The sequence below is a fragment of the Hyphopichia burtonii genome (genome assembly GCF_001661395.1).
Source record: "Hyphopichia burtonii NRRL Y-1933 unplaced genomic scaffold HYPBUscaffold_9, whole genome shotgun sequence".
Classification (NCBI taxonomy): domain Eukaryota; kingdom Fungi; phylum Ascomycota; class Pichiomycetes; order Serinales; family Debaryomycetaceae; genus Hyphopichia; species Hyphopichia burtonii.
The window spans coordinates 524,053-538,561 of record NW_017963736.1 but is presented as its reverse complement, the minus strand read 5'-3'; the positions used below and the strand labels follow the sequence as shown (position 1 = coordinate 538,561).

The 14,509-nt window shown below is 34.0% G+C and overlaps 7 protein-coding genes across 7 annotated transcripts; 3 read left to right on the top strand and 4 right to left on the bottom strand.

The window, feature by feature from the left end:
- Nucleotides 1-494: 494 nt before the first annotated feature.
- On the bottom strand, nt 495-2,006 carry ZWF1 (glucose-6-phosphate dehydrogenase; the record flags this gene model as incomplete). The annotated part of the gene is made up of 1 exon (XM_020219111.1): nt 495-2,006. One exon carries the CDS (start codon nt 2,004-2,006, stop codon nt 495-497), a length of 1,512 nt encoding a protein of 503 aa, XP_020074074.1.
- Nucleotides 2,007-2,722: 716 nt separating this feature from the next.
- Nucleotides 2,723-5,362, bottom strand: KEX2 (kexin; the record flags this gene model as incomplete). Its single annotated transcript, XM_020219101.1, has 1 exon — nt 2,723-5,362. The coding sequence occupies one exon, from the start codon at nt 5,360-5,362 to the stop codon at nt 2,723-2,725; it is 2,640 nt and encodes an 879-aa protein (XP_020074073.1).
- A 341-nt stretch (nt 5,363-5,703) lies between these two features.
- On the top strand, nt 5,704-7,164 carry HYPBUDRAFT_154256 (uncharacterized protein; the record flags this gene model as incomplete). Its single annotated transcript, XM_020221976.1, has 1 exon — nt 5,704-7,164. A coding segment is annotated over one exon (1,340 nt), but the record flags the coding sequence as incomplete, so codon positions are not given.
- A 145-nt stretch (nt 7,165-7,309) lies between these two features.
- Nucleotides 7,310-9,033, top strand: NAR1 (Nar1p). The gene has a single exon (XM_020221975.1). It carries the CDS (start codon nt 7,342-7,344, stop codon nt 8,950-8,952), a length of 1,611 nt encoding a protein of 536 aa, XP_020074071.1. The 5' UTR covers nt 7,310-7,341; the 3' UTR covers nt 8,953-9,033.
- Nucleotides 9,034-9,440: 407 nt separating this feature from the next.
- On the top strand, nt 9,441-10,601 carry HYPBUDRAFT_115155 (uncharacterized protein; the record flags this gene model as incomplete). The annotated part of the gene is made up of 1 exon (XM_020219096.1): nt 9,441-10,601. The coding sequence occupies one exon, from the start codon at nt 9,441-9,443 to the stop codon at nt 10,599-10,601; it is 1,161 nt and encodes a 386-aa protein (XP_020074070.1).
- Nucleotides 10,602-10,688: 87 nt separating this feature from the next.
- On the bottom strand, nt 10,689-12,602 carry HYPBUDRAFT_145198 (uncharacterized protein). The gene has a single exon (XM_020219903.1). It carries the CDS (start codon nt 12,265-12,267, stop codon nt 10,696-10,698), a length of 1,572 nt encoding a protein of 523 aa, XP_020074069.1. The 5' UTR covers nt 12,268-12,602; the 3' UTR covers nt 10,689-10,695.
- A 200-nt stretch (nt 12,603-12,802) lies between these two features.
- HYPBUDRAFT_94452 (putative serine/threonine protein kinase) lies at nt 12,803-14,008 on the bottom strand (the record flags this gene model as incomplete). Its single annotated transcript, XM_020223926.1, has 1 exon — nt 12,803-14,008. A coding segment is annotated over one exon (1,206 nt), but the record flags the coding sequence as incomplete, so codon positions are not given.
- Nucleotides 14,009-14,509: the final 501 nt, after the last annotated feature.

Here is a 14,509-nt window from a genome sequence, read left to right as displayed (position 1 = left end):
GTTTAAGAGGACTTATACTTGCCAGTATTTAACAGTTCTGATTCATTCTAAGAAGAGTTTTTTCTTTGATAACTTAATGCATTAAGCACATACTAAAGAGAAGTATGTGAATATCTTTCTCTAGAGTTCATTACAGGAGAATTGACTATCATTTTAAGTGATGAAAATTTCCCATAAACATTCGCAGTTTCCTCGGTAGCATACAACAAGAACCCATCTTAGTATGTCGGTGACCGCTTAATGACCTTCCATGGATGTCTGATAGGTGATAGTCAATTTTCTTGTAATGATCTTTCATCTCATATATAGTCAATATATTTATGAGTTGTATTAGTTGTAGTATTACATTTTGATAATTTAAAACGAAACATTCATTATAGCGTGCACATATATTAATGACTAGGTCAAAAGTGTGAATAGATTATTGGTAAAATTTTTAATCAAAAATTTCTATATATTTAGTGACTAATGAAGAGAGAACAAAAGAAAAAGCATTAAATTTTACCCTTGATATTTGGGGTGGTTAAAGGCCATTGATAAGATCCTTCTTGACTGAAAGCATAATTGTGTTTTTCCAAAAATTGTCTTAAACCTTTTGGACCTTTTGAACCATAAGCATAACCTTCAGGTTTAGGGAAATCATCAGATTCGATATAATTCAAAAGAGGAGTGAACAATGCCCAAGAAACATCCAATTCATCATCTCTAACGAAATTAGAATGATTACCCAAATAACAATCTCTGATTAAAGCTTCATAAGCTTCAGGAATCCAAAAATCTTCAGAGTATCTCTTTGAGTAAGTTAAATCTAAATCAGTTAAAGAAGTTTCAGTTGATATACCAGGGATTTTTGAATTAATCTTCATATAAACCGCTTCATCAGGTTGTATTCTTATAACCAATTCATTTCTTTGAATTTCTTTAAACATACCTTTAGCAACTGGTTTAAATTGAATTCTTATTTCAACTTTAGATTCATCCAAGGCTTTACCGGCTCTTAAAACAATTGGAACACCATCCCATCTTTCATTATGGATTTGAACACCAATTGCAGCATAAGTGACACATTTAGAATCATTTTTAACGGTTTCGTCATCTAAATAACCTGGTTTTGAACCATCTTCCGATTTAGTATATTGACCTAATAAAACATCGTCTTTACTTAATTCACTAAAAGCTTTTAAAACTTTAACTTTTTCATCTCGAATTGCTTCAGGATCAAAAGAAGTTGGTCTTTCCATAGTAAGTAAGGTTAAAACTTGTAAAATATGGTTTTGCATAACATCTCTAATAATACCAATTTCATCAAAATAACCACCTCTACCTTCAGTACCAAAAGCTTCTTTGAAAGAAATTTGAATAGAACTAATATGTTTATTATTCCAAGCAGCATTTAAGAATTCGTTACCAAATCTTAACACTAATAAATTCTTCACCATTTCTTTACCTAAGTAATGATCAATTCTATATAATTCTTCTTCAGTGAAAAGAGGAGCCAAATCTTCTTGTAATTTTCTTGAAGATTCTAAATCATGACCAAAAGGTTTTTCCACAATTATTCTTAATCTACCTTCTTTTGGTGGATAAGCATAAGTTTTAATATTTGAACCAACTGTAGTGAAAACTGAAGGTGGTAAAGCCAAATAAAATAATCTTTCTGGTTTAGAAACTTGATTTTTGCTTTCATATTCATTCATTGCTTCATTCAATTTTTGAAATCCTTCTGGTTGATCATATGGACCAGAAACATAACTAATCAATTTTAAAAACCCATCGACTTTAGCTTTAGCCTTGTCATTTTTCAATTTCAAATTATCAACAATACGTTCTCTAATTTCTTCAGTACTCAATTTTGATCTGGCATACCCAATAATATTAACATTTGCTGGTAATTGACCTTCCCGATATAAACCAAATAATGCTGGGAAAGTCTTCTTCTTAGCTAAATCTCCTGAAGCACCAAATACAACAATTGAGGTATGGTCACCAAAAGCATCAACTGACATCTTTAATTAATTAATAGAAGGAGGCAAGTATTATAATAAAAGCAAAACACAATTGAATTTCAAATGAATAAACTCTCCAAAGCAAAGCAAAATCGATTCTTTATATCAATTGAATAACTTTAAAGAAACTTTTTCCCTATAAAGATGATCAATTCAAAAATCAATTAGTAAGGAGAAGATGGCAATTGAAAATTCAAATGAAAAAAAAAAAAAGAGAGAGAGAGAGAGAATCCGACCGAGCCAAATTGGTTGGCCTTCACGCAATTATAAATCATTGAGAGTACATTACACTAACATACGGAATTCTCTGTTTTTCTACTAGTACTAAAACTACTGGTTGAGTAATTCCGTGGGCACTGGGGGATTCGGTTGGGTAAAGCAATTGCATTCATTAGTAAGAACAAATTAATCTGGATTTTGGGTTTGCTTTTAGTGCACTGCCCTTTGTACTGCTAATTGTAAACTTAGCTATTTGACTATTCGACTACTTGTACTACCACCGTTAGCAGTACCGTTAGCAGTACCATTACTACTACTACTATCATTAGCACTAGTGATAGTAGTACCAATAGTAATAGTAGTAGTAGCAGTAGTAGAATGCTTTGTCATCGCACGTGACAGTGATAAGAGTTGCTTCTTCCGTGCGAAAGGGCCGACGATCGGAGTGGGTACGGGTTTTGTTTTGCGGATATTCTTTATTTATATATACTTATACATTAAGACTTGGCCTCGGTGGGCTTGTAACTACTTCCAAGAGTGGACCCTTCTTGCAGCTTTTGGTCTTGTGGAGGGTTCTTTGCATGTTCATCATCGTCGTCAATTATAAACATATCGTCTTCGTAGTCGGGTAATGTTTCTGCGTTGAATTCATCAAATAATCGATCTCTGGCTTCGTCGCTATTTCTAGATTGATTATTGGATTTATTTGGAGCTCTTCTATCATTACCCAAATCCAAGGAATCTTCATCATCATCGTCTTCGCCTTCTTCGCTATCACTGTAGTCTTCACCAGGGATGATGTCGAATTCGTATTCTTCTCTTCTTCTACGGCGAGAGCTTCCTGGGGTTTTATGATATCTCATCATTATAATCACTATAATGAACCCAACCACTGCAATGGCCATGAAATATTGTCCAGTATGATCATTGGTGTATTGCTTATTTTGCCCTGGCTCATCGGTATCTTCAGGAGTGTCAGGTTTGTCTTCAGGTTTGTCTTCAGGTTTGTCTTCTGGCTTATCAGGTTTTTCTTCGGGTTTTGGTTTTTCTTCAGGTTTTTCTTCAGGCTTGTCTTCAGGTTTGGGTTTTTCTTCAGGCTTGTCTTCAGGTTTTGGTTTTTCTTCAGGTTTTTCCTCAGGCTTTGGTTTCTCTTCAGGTTTTGGCTTGTTTTTCAATTCCTCAAGTTTATCCCTTCTAATCTTAGCATAATCTTTAGTTATATCATAAGTTTCTGCTTTATCTGCATCAATAGTTTGTCCAAATAATCTTAATTGCCAATTTTTAAAATTAACTTCATTAATATCAACTTCTGGATCCGAAAATACTTCAATGGTCCAATCTCCTTCTCCTGTTTCTCCCCAATGAGCCACTGACATAAACGTCCAATCAGCAAATCCTTGACCTGACTTATCTAAATGTCTAAATGTAGCTAAATCACTTATAACTCCAAATGGTGAAATTAATCTAACTCCAACTGCTCCTCTTAATTTAGATTCAATATTAACTGTAACTGTAACATGTTCAACTTTATCAAAATTCATTAATTTTAAATCTTCTTTATTAATATTGATAACACTTTTAATAACTTTGTTATCATCACTTGGATCTTTAGTTATTGCTTCATTAACTTCTTTAAAATCAGAATAAAACCAAGTTTGTGGTTTAACATTTTGCCATTTTTCTGCAAATTTAACCATTTGATATGCATCTATTTTACCATATCCATATTTATGACTATATTTACGATCTAATGCAGTAATTTGATAATTACCATCATCTTCATTAACTGGAACAGCACTTAATGCACTAACGTATTGAACATCTCTCCAAGTTAAATTTGGATTTACTGATAACACTAATGAATAAATTCCTGCTGCTAATGGTGCAGCTGCTGAAGTACCCCCATGAATTGCAGTACATTTATCATGAATATCAGTAGTATGGATATGCTCTCCAGAACCTGATGAATAAGTTACAACCATAACTGCAGAACATGCTTCTGCATAAGCTGGATGTAAACCCTTATAATCAATAGCACCAACAGTAATTGAAAAAATAGAATTAGTATAACCATCAAAATTACAAGAATCTCCATTACGTCCTCCATTACCACTAGCGAAAACATAAACAGACCCTTTATCTTTACGACCTTTTTGAACCCCTTTAACCATTGCTTTTTTAACAATTAATTCTGGTGCTGATAATGTTCTACCATCATCAGTTGGACCCCAAGAACACGAGTATATATCATTCACATCTAATCCATAGATCATAGCTGCCGCTTCTTCAGAAGCAGTAATAGTACCCGATAATATACGTATACCACTAACTTTTGATTTATAAGAAACCCCAACACCACATTGACCATTTTTAACTGCAGCGATTTCTCCAGCACATCTAGTACCGTGATAATCATCAAATAATCTTGGTTTTGGGAAATTGGTATTTGAATTAAAGTCCCAAGAACCTTTGGCATTAAAGTTTTCATTTAAATCAGGATTATCAACATCTAATCCATCATCAACTATAGCACTGGTTATTCCTTCACCAAATATCCCTTCATACCATAATCCAGTGACATTTACATCATTACCTGGATTCATAGCATTAATTAAATGCCATTGTTCGATAAAAGTTGGGTCATTGATATCAAGTTTTTCACTAGCGTCTTTTATGGGTTTTTGTGCAGAGTCAACAATATCAATGGATCTATCCTCTATTTGAATAGGTAATCTTTTAGATAATTTTTTTGGTTTTAAGGAATGAATAGATTTTACCGAGTTAATTAAACTATCGTATTGAGCTTCATACTCTCCGGATCTTTTCAATAATTTCAAATTCCCATCATCATGATTTATAGTATCAGAGTTATAATTACCTAAAAAATCATTATATGGATGGGATTTATTTATACTAAAGATATAATGATCATCAAACCCATAGAGCTGATGTTCAAAATTATAAATACCCTTATTTTCTTTGATAAAGCTATTCAAATTCTTGGATCCTTTAGAAGTATCAAATTCTAATATAAAATAATTCTTATTATCATAATCCCTTTTGGGCATAGAATACCCCCAGGTTATACTTGATAAAAACTGAACTAGAATCGCTAATTTTGTAATTGAAAAAAGCATTATTAACCGTCTATTGATATGCTTTTTGGTCTAACCAACAAATAACTGGTACTAATTCCACCTTCTTGTCTCGTTTTCAACTCCCTTGTCACTAAGAACAAAGGCCACTAAAGTGCTAAAGAACAAAGGCCACTTACCAGAATGTTAAAGAGTACGTAAGTGATCACTGAAGGAACCAGTCCGTTATAAAGAGTATCTACTGGTGAAGAATCAAAAGTGTCCCTGTTAAAAAAAAAAAAACAAAACTCTGCCACGGTATTCTGTTGAAAAAATCCTATTTCTATTTTAGTGCGCGTATAAACTGTCACACTAACTACTCTTATTATACTATACTATAGATACCATGATGAGTCGAGGTTGGTTGGTATTGGCGTTGGTAGCTGTGATTGCTTTGGTTTCTGCCGATGATATGAACATGGACATGGGGGAACCCGTGGAGTTTCACCCGGTGAATGCTGGGTCCAAAAGTTTCCATATGGTTGTTAGTGCAGCCGTTTTATTAGTGCTTTCATCGATTTCAGCGTGTTTGGCTATGGCCAATCGTGTTCACGTATCGTTAGTCTTGCAATTTGTTAGCACTGGATATTCAGTATTTGAATCATTATTTCTTGATTTCCCTGATTCGGATAATCATGAAAATAGAACTTCCAAAGGAACTAGTTGGTTTCTTAGTTTACTTTTGGGATTGACAGTTTTCGTGGGCAGTTTTATCAATGGGTCCAATGCTATAATCAACAAGTTTTACCCCCATTTACAATCAAGAGGTGAATACGGGGTATCTTATAAAATATATAAAGTATGCTCTATCTTGACGGTTTTAACCGGTTGGGTTAGAGTTTGTTTGGCTCCAATTGCTTTGTTTGGTTTCTGCTACGGCAAACACACTGGTCAGTGTATTGCACATGGTATAATGGGATCTTCATTTATATTCTACGGGTTTATTTTGGCCTTGGTTTTGGTTGTTCCCTGGATTAGAAATCACCATTTACATAATCCAAGTAGCAGATCCCAGGAGTTTTACGACTCAAGCATCATGTGCTTATGGGGGATCGTAAACACTTTCACCGAACATCGCTGGGGCCGTGAAGGCTGGTCCCATGGAGATTACCAACACACTGCAATGGGGATCATTTGGTGGTGCGGAGGTCTCTTGGGAATGTGGTTAACTCGTAAGAATAACGTTCGTTCGTTCATTCCTGCTTTTCTTCTTATTTTCACTGGTTATGCCATGTCTCAGCACGCCCAGCATCTTGAAATCTCCACCAAAGTTCATGCTTTATTTGGTATCGTACTAATGGGTGCTGGTGTTACTCGTATTATTGAAATTTCAATCGTATTACAAGATTTGGCTAGTTCGACCTCTGGTAAAATCCTTTCTTTCCAACATTTACCTCCATTGTGTCTTGTTTTATCAGGAATCTTATTCATGTCGGCAAACGAAGAACAATTAATCTTGGTCAAAGATTTAGGTGCTGATCATTCTGCTTATATCATGGTTGTTGTCGGTGCTGGCTTCATGATTTACTTATGGATGATCATCTTATTAAGCTTCTACTTAAGATTGGTGGGATACAATGAAAACGGAGAATTATCCCAACAGTCATATCACCAGGTCAGTTCAAACGAAGCTCAAGAATTCGAGTTGAGTGACCTTAGTGATCATGAAGAAAGAACTCCATAATTTGCAGCCGCTCCTATTCTTATGTACTTATATATAACATTACACCGAATATAACCTTTCTATCTACTTATTCCTTCAGTTTACATACTTCCTCTATTCACATATGTCTCTTAAACATTTCTATGTAATCAGGTATGATTAGTTTAGTAAGTAGTCTCATTGGTTGTATCAATTGCACTAACAAACAGAAAAAAAAAAAAAAAAGAAAAGATTCATCTCGCAAATATAACGATTATAAAATGACTAAGCAGATATTCAAGTCAGACCTCTTCTTTGCTTCTTATTATACACATAGATTATGAGTGCTATACTATCGGCAGATGATCTCAACGATTTCATATCCCCGGGTGCTGCTTGTATCAAACCGGTGACCAATTTGAACGAATCAAATAATCAAGATAACGAAAATGGTGAAGTTGAAATCCAAATCGACGATAAGGGGAATCCACTAGAAATATCTAAAATCGACGGGAAGGTGAACTCATTATCACCTGCTCAAATCTCGCTTGCAGACTGTTTGGCCTGCTCTGGTTGCATTACTTCTGCTGAAGAAATTTTGGTGGCACAACATTCTCATGATGAATTGATAAAGGCAATTAGAGATAAAGTTAATAACAACACTGATAAAGTGTTTGTTGCAAGTATTTCACATCAGGCACGGGCTTCTTTGGCAACGGCTTATAATATCTCGATAGAAGATATCGATCGTTTACTAATCAACCTATTCATTAATCAAATGGGATTTACTTATATTGTGGGTACTTCCTTGGGAAGAAAATTATCTCTCATATATGAAGCCCAGAATATCATTCAGCGTAAACATGAAAACCACGAAGAAGGCCCCGTTTTATCCTCCATTTGTCCTGGTTGGGTGTTATATGCTGAAAAGACGCATCCTTACATTTTACCTCGTATTTCAAATGTTAAATCGCCTCAGCAAATAACTGGTTGTTTGTTGAAAACCTTAACTGCCAATGATTTGCAAATACCAAAGGACAAGATATATCACTTATCGATCATGCCATGCTTTGATAAAAAATTAGAAAGTGCCAGACCCGAACACAATGAAGAGACCCCAAGTGTTGATGTGGATTGTGTTTTAACTCCAAAAGAGTTGGTTACCTTATTAGAAGAGCACAAGTCTGATTTTCAATTAATTCCTGAAAACACTGAAAAAATTGTTAATCTGAACTGTACTGATTTATATTCTAAATGTGCTCCACCAAGTTGGCCATTTGTCACATCTTCATGGTCAAATGATTCTGGTTCTGCTTCTGGAGGTTATGGCTTCAATTACTTGAAAATGGTTCAAAATGATTTATGTCTTAAAGATCCAAATACCTATCAATTAGAAAATTTCAGTATTGATACCATTAATGGTAAGAATTCTGACATTTACGAATTAAGATTATTATACAATCAAACAAGAGTGGCAAGTACTGCAATTGTAAATGGATTCAAGAATATTCAAAATTTGGTAAGAAAACTCAAGCCTTCACCGGTTGCTAAATCCACAACCAAAACCAATCCACTAGTTGCTCGTCGTCGTGCTAGAATGTCTGGTAAATCCAATACAGCTTCAGAAGAATCTGCTGACGCTTCAAAATGTGACTATGTTGAAATCATGGCTTGTCCAAATGGGTGCATCAATGGGGGTGGCCAGATTGCTCCACCTAAAGATTTCAATGAAAAAGAATGGTTAAACCAAGCCTTAATCAATTATAATGATATCAACTTATTTGATATTACGTCTTTTGATAACGCTCATGTGGTTCCCGAATTAGCGGCTTGGTGTCAAGAATTCTGTAAGACCTTCGGAATAAATCAAGAGAGACTTTTGAAAACCTGGTTTAATGAAGTTGAGCAACCAACCGATCCTAATGCTATATTGTTAGGCGCAAAATGGTAAGACTCAGCAGAAAATCTTATAGACTTATTTATTTATTTATTTAATTACTGTATACTTAATAATGCATATATTCAATTCCCCTTTTATCTAGTACCAATAAAATTCGTTAAGGTTTCATTTAATATAATTATACAAGCAGAGGAAGGACAAAAATGACTGCAAAAGAACCAATGAGCTTACTTTAAAGGAAATTTGTCAGCTTGGCCCTAACTGGGTTCAATAAGAGTGTCCTCACTTCAGTAGACACCATTGACTCAGTAGCTCAATCTTACCGAATGTCATTGTGAGAAGTAGTCTTTAGATATTTCAAATATCCGATATATAGCTACTCTCACTATCTTTTTTGTTTGAATTTTTTTTTTTTTTTTTTTTTTTTCCAAAGGCCCATCTGTTTTGACAGAAGATAAGTTTCACCTTCTTTTGCTAGCTAATACTTGAACACGAGAAGGGTCATGAGAATGTTGAGACCAAAACTGACCATATCACACATGCTCCGGGCAAGAAACTTTTCCAGCTGCTCATTCTGTGCAAGGCCTTTCGATCATAGTGAAAGCAAGAGAGGCCAGTTGGATATTGATAGTCTTTTAAGAAATGATTGGAATTTATCTTCAAAACGTACAGAACACTCAAAGCCCTCAGAATTTAACCGTTTTGCAAACAAGTTCAATCGTGGAGAACGTAAGCCCAATCCAGAAAGACTTGAAAGAAGGACAAGATCAGACTATAATACTTCAAGACCGCAGAGGAAGGTTTTGAGATTTAAATTTTCAGGTTCTGAACAAGCTCAATTAGCCGTGAAGAGTATAATTGCTGAGGTTTATGAAAGTAGTCCTCAATACAGGGTGAACTTTGTTGATCCGGAATCAAACAAACTCGAACGTAAACATTTGGCTGATATTATCAATAGTACTGACTTCAAGGATCATGGTATACAAGTTGTGATTTCCAAAGGCTTCCCACTTATCAAAATGACCAGTAGCAAGGACATGTTGAAACTGTTTAGTGAAAAACTTGCTATCGAAAAGGAACGAGAGTTATTAGAAAAGGGAAGTGTTAAAGTCCAGTACGCAATACAACAAAGGGAAAGAGCAAAACAGAAAAAGTCAGCCACTAAAATCATGACTTTTGCTTGGAATATCAGCATAGGTGATTTGAATAATCAAAAGAGAACCGAGATAAATAAAAAACTCGATAAAGGTGAGAATTTTTTAATCTATATTGGTGATAAACGTACATTAAGCTCTGCCAAAAAATCAGTAGATAAAGGTGATGGTTTAATTAATAACATAAGTAAAGACGAAGAATTTGAAGAACAAAATTTCGATCCACTTACACTAGAAGAAGACCGTTTTGAAATTGAAATGAGAAGACGTCAACTAGTTGTTGACAATATGAAAACTATTTTAGAAGAATGTGATGCTACTTTTGAAATAAATGGTGATTTAGAATCAAGAGTAGTAATCAGATGTGAGGTTAAACCCAATAGAATTAGTAATAAAAAAGAACAAGAAGAGCAGCAATTATCTGCCAAAGAATTAAAGAAACAAAGAAAAATATTAAAGCAAAAAGAAGCCGAAGAAAAGAGAAAACAAAAAACAACTAATGAAACCGATATTGACTCTTTGTATCTGTTTAAAATTGAAGAGTAATGATAAGATTTCTCAATAATGACTACATATATATATATATACTTTACTTGTACATAAAAAAAAAAAACAATCTTATTTCATACATTCGTTAAGACTAAACAATACTTCCGTAACGATTACTTTCATAAGTAGAATGCTTTACTATTGGTTGATTCATGTTATTTTTCATTCTATCAGCTCTTAATTTTTTTACTTTATAACCAAATACATGACCATCTACCATTTCATCAACAATTGGATAATTAAGTAATCTTTTGACTTCGATTTGATCAAGGTTATAATTATTAATCACTGAAGAGGCTGCTTGATAGTATGCTTCGTCTTCATCTAAGCCTTCATAATCATAGTTTTCACCTGTTGCTTTAGTCAAAATTTCAGTGATTGACGGTTCCAAGCCAGGCTCTGGTGAGCCTGGGGGAGAAGGATTTGGTGATAGTGAATGGATACCTCTTACGGAAGTTCCGACTGATTTTATGGAGGGAGAGTAAATGGAGGGAGAGAAATTTGAATTCAGTGGTACAGAAACTATTTCTGAAGTGCTTCGTATGATAGTGGATGGTTGGTGTTGAGAGGTACTTGGTAACCAATGCTTATGTTTCCCATCACTATGATATCTTAAACCTTGATTTATACGACTCATTCTACCCTTTGAGTCTGGATGAGCAACAACTGCTTCAACTGAGTCAAATTGTTTATAATTTTTATAATAATCACCATGGAAAGTTAGTTTGAAATCATTAATTAAGTCTTTAATCCCAAACATATCTTTTAAAGCATAAAAAAATTCGATTCTTCCAGTTGGTAATTGAGAAATGGTAAAAGGTTTATAAGAAAAGGAAAACCAATGACCAATTGAAAATGCAATTAATTCAATACATAATAAAGCATTTTGAATTGAAATACCAATGTTTGGAGCACCACCTTCTTCTTGAGAAGCTCCCGGTAATAAATTTAGAAAATTTAGAATAGCCAATAAAACCCCCTGCCAAAAGGAAGCAAAAATGATTAGTTTAACACATAGGAATTTACCAACTGGTTTAAAAGGTTTCAAATCGGTCCATAAGACTTTCCAAAAAATGGCCAAACAATAGAGTGAAACAGTGACACTAATATTATAAATGATTGTTAGCCAAACGTAAGGGCTATCCAAGCTTACATCATTAACATCATACCAACCAATCACTTCTGTGAAAAGAGTTCCAAAACAAATGGCGGGTTTTAGCCAGACATATTGTAAAATACCTCTCTTAATCATTAGGAACATAAAAGGATCTGAAATATCAATATCAGAAAATATATAATGCATCCCCCCGGGATGAGGTATTGGTTCTCGACCACTAGTGGTTATAATGATATTTCTTTCACCCCCCAACATATCCGTTAAGAGAGAAAAGAAAGTGTAAATGACAAAAGCTTCATAGATTTCTCTAATTGGCTCAAATACAAACTTATTAATAAAAGCGTCTGGGTTAGTCAACATTGAGAAACACGATAACGCAAAGATCGGCACAATCAATTGAATCCTTATCATTAGCCTTTGCTGGAAAGGCTTTCTATAATTTCTAAGATGAAGCAATATACTTCCAACAATTATAAACGTAGATATGAATGCTGAGTACCCAGAAAGCACCGTAATCCAACGAGGAAGAGTCCAAGTATCAGTCATGCTTAAATCAATCCACAGTTAAAGCAATCCATATAATTGAGACAATGTCAAAAAATTGACCAAATTTAAGGGGTTTTATAATAAAGCCTTGATGAAAATTGACTATGAAGAATTGAAAAATTAACCACAAAAGAATTGAAATAAAGAAAACAAGAACCAAAAAACCAGTGAAACAAAAAAAAAAAAGCAAAAGACACAGTCCTGGAAATACAAAGAGTCAATGAGCGGGATCTGACTTGGATACAAGGGATGCTATTGTATGGAGAGCTGTCGGGAGGTAATAACTAGAAGTCGCTAACTTATCTTTTGATCTTTTTAAAAATTAATGTCACGGGAAAAAAAAACCTACTGATGGGGAAAACACCTGCATATATTACCAAAGAACGAGTTGCAAATAAACTTTTGCAGTTGATTAGATGAACCGGTAGAGTGAGTTACTTGTAGAAGCAATGTTTATTGGGTCTAGAATAAATAAATAAATACATGATAATTTATACAGTAAAGAAAGTAAAAATGCAAAAGTTATTGGTCAAGCAACACCGCTATCCTTTAATTTTTTAGCTCGTTCCTTTTCCATGGTAATTTTTTTCAAATCTTCTTCGGTAACTAAATGGTGGGAGTGACCAGATGATTTTTGAGTTGTTTTAACTTCTTTTTCATCTTGTGTTTTGGTAATGACATGACAATATTCAATAGATTGGAAAAACAAATTATTTAAAACGTCATCAATTAAATTACGCTTTTTAGGATCAATTTCCAACATATTTTTAATTAAATTTCTTGATTCAGTTGGTAAAAGACGTAATAAGCGATCAGGACCTTTAGGATGTTTATTATTTGAGATTTTTAAATTATCAAAATTTTCATTCATTTGTTCACTTAATTTATTATTGTTTTCATCAATATTAGCAAAAGATCTATAAGACGGATCACTTGCTTTTGGGATTTTCCAAGGAAATCTTTTCAAAATCATACAACAAAATATAACTGCAATTGACCAAATATCAGCGGTTCTTGGATCATAACCAAAGTTACTTGGTTCAAAAACTTCCGGAGATAAATAGGGATCCGATCCAACAACCCCTCTTGCCCGAAGTAGTCTATAATTTTCATTTATATCATCTTCTTCAGCCACTGGTTTATTTGGAGTTTTTTCTTTTCTAAATTGAACTGCTGAACCAAAATCAATTAATTTCAATATTCCTTCTTGATTAACAACACAATTATCTAATTTTAAATCTCGATGAGCAATTCCATTTTCATGTAAATGGGCTACCCCATTGGTAATTTGTTTAAAATAACAACAAACCTCTTCTTGACTCATTAAACCCGACATTACTAAATTGAAAAAATCAAATGGACAATATTCCATAATTATATAATATTCTGAATCAGACAAAAGTTTCGAACCATTTTCTTTAATTAACTCTATAGTATGAATTAAATTTTCATGATTCAAATATTGTCCGATTTTAAATTCATTTTTAACTTTAACTTTATAATCATGCTCACTTTCATTTGGTAATTTTGGCCTAAATTTTTTAACTGCAAAAATTTCATTTGGATCAGTTTTCGAAGTAACCAAATTGACTGATCCACTAGCTCCACTACCAATTAATTTACCTAATCCACCATATTTTTTATATAAATCTGAAGACGAATGTTGGGGTAACATATTTTTAGGACTTGACTCCGATTTTTCATTTTCGTGATGCTTTAGTTTTTTCAAAAATCTCTTCAAAGATAAATGATGATGATGATGATTGGTATGTTTGGTTTTCTTATTATTTATTTCATGATCTTCATTAGGGGTTGTGGGTTCATTATGTTCGTGAATCGATGTACTACTATTATTGTCGGGAGGACCCGCCGGATGATGCAAAACAGATGCAGACGATGTTCGACGATTACGATTGATTTGCTCATAGCTATGATTCTTATTTTTCTTCAATAACGAAGTTAACGAGGTAGAACTTGTTTGTGGTGATAATGAACTTCTAGAATTTTTCTTCCTCAAGAAAAATCGATGAGACGACGAATTAGAAGCCGATGGCGAGTTGTTCCCACTTCCCAAATGTCTATCTTCACCATCATGATTAGCACTACTACCATCACGTACCATTGCAGTCGAAGCATGTTCTTTTGTCGGGGTGGATGTCTTGGATGGCTGTTCTTGATTCACTGTACCACTGCTGGAACTAGAGAAAAAACTCCTCAACGAAGGACGTGAACCGTTTCGATT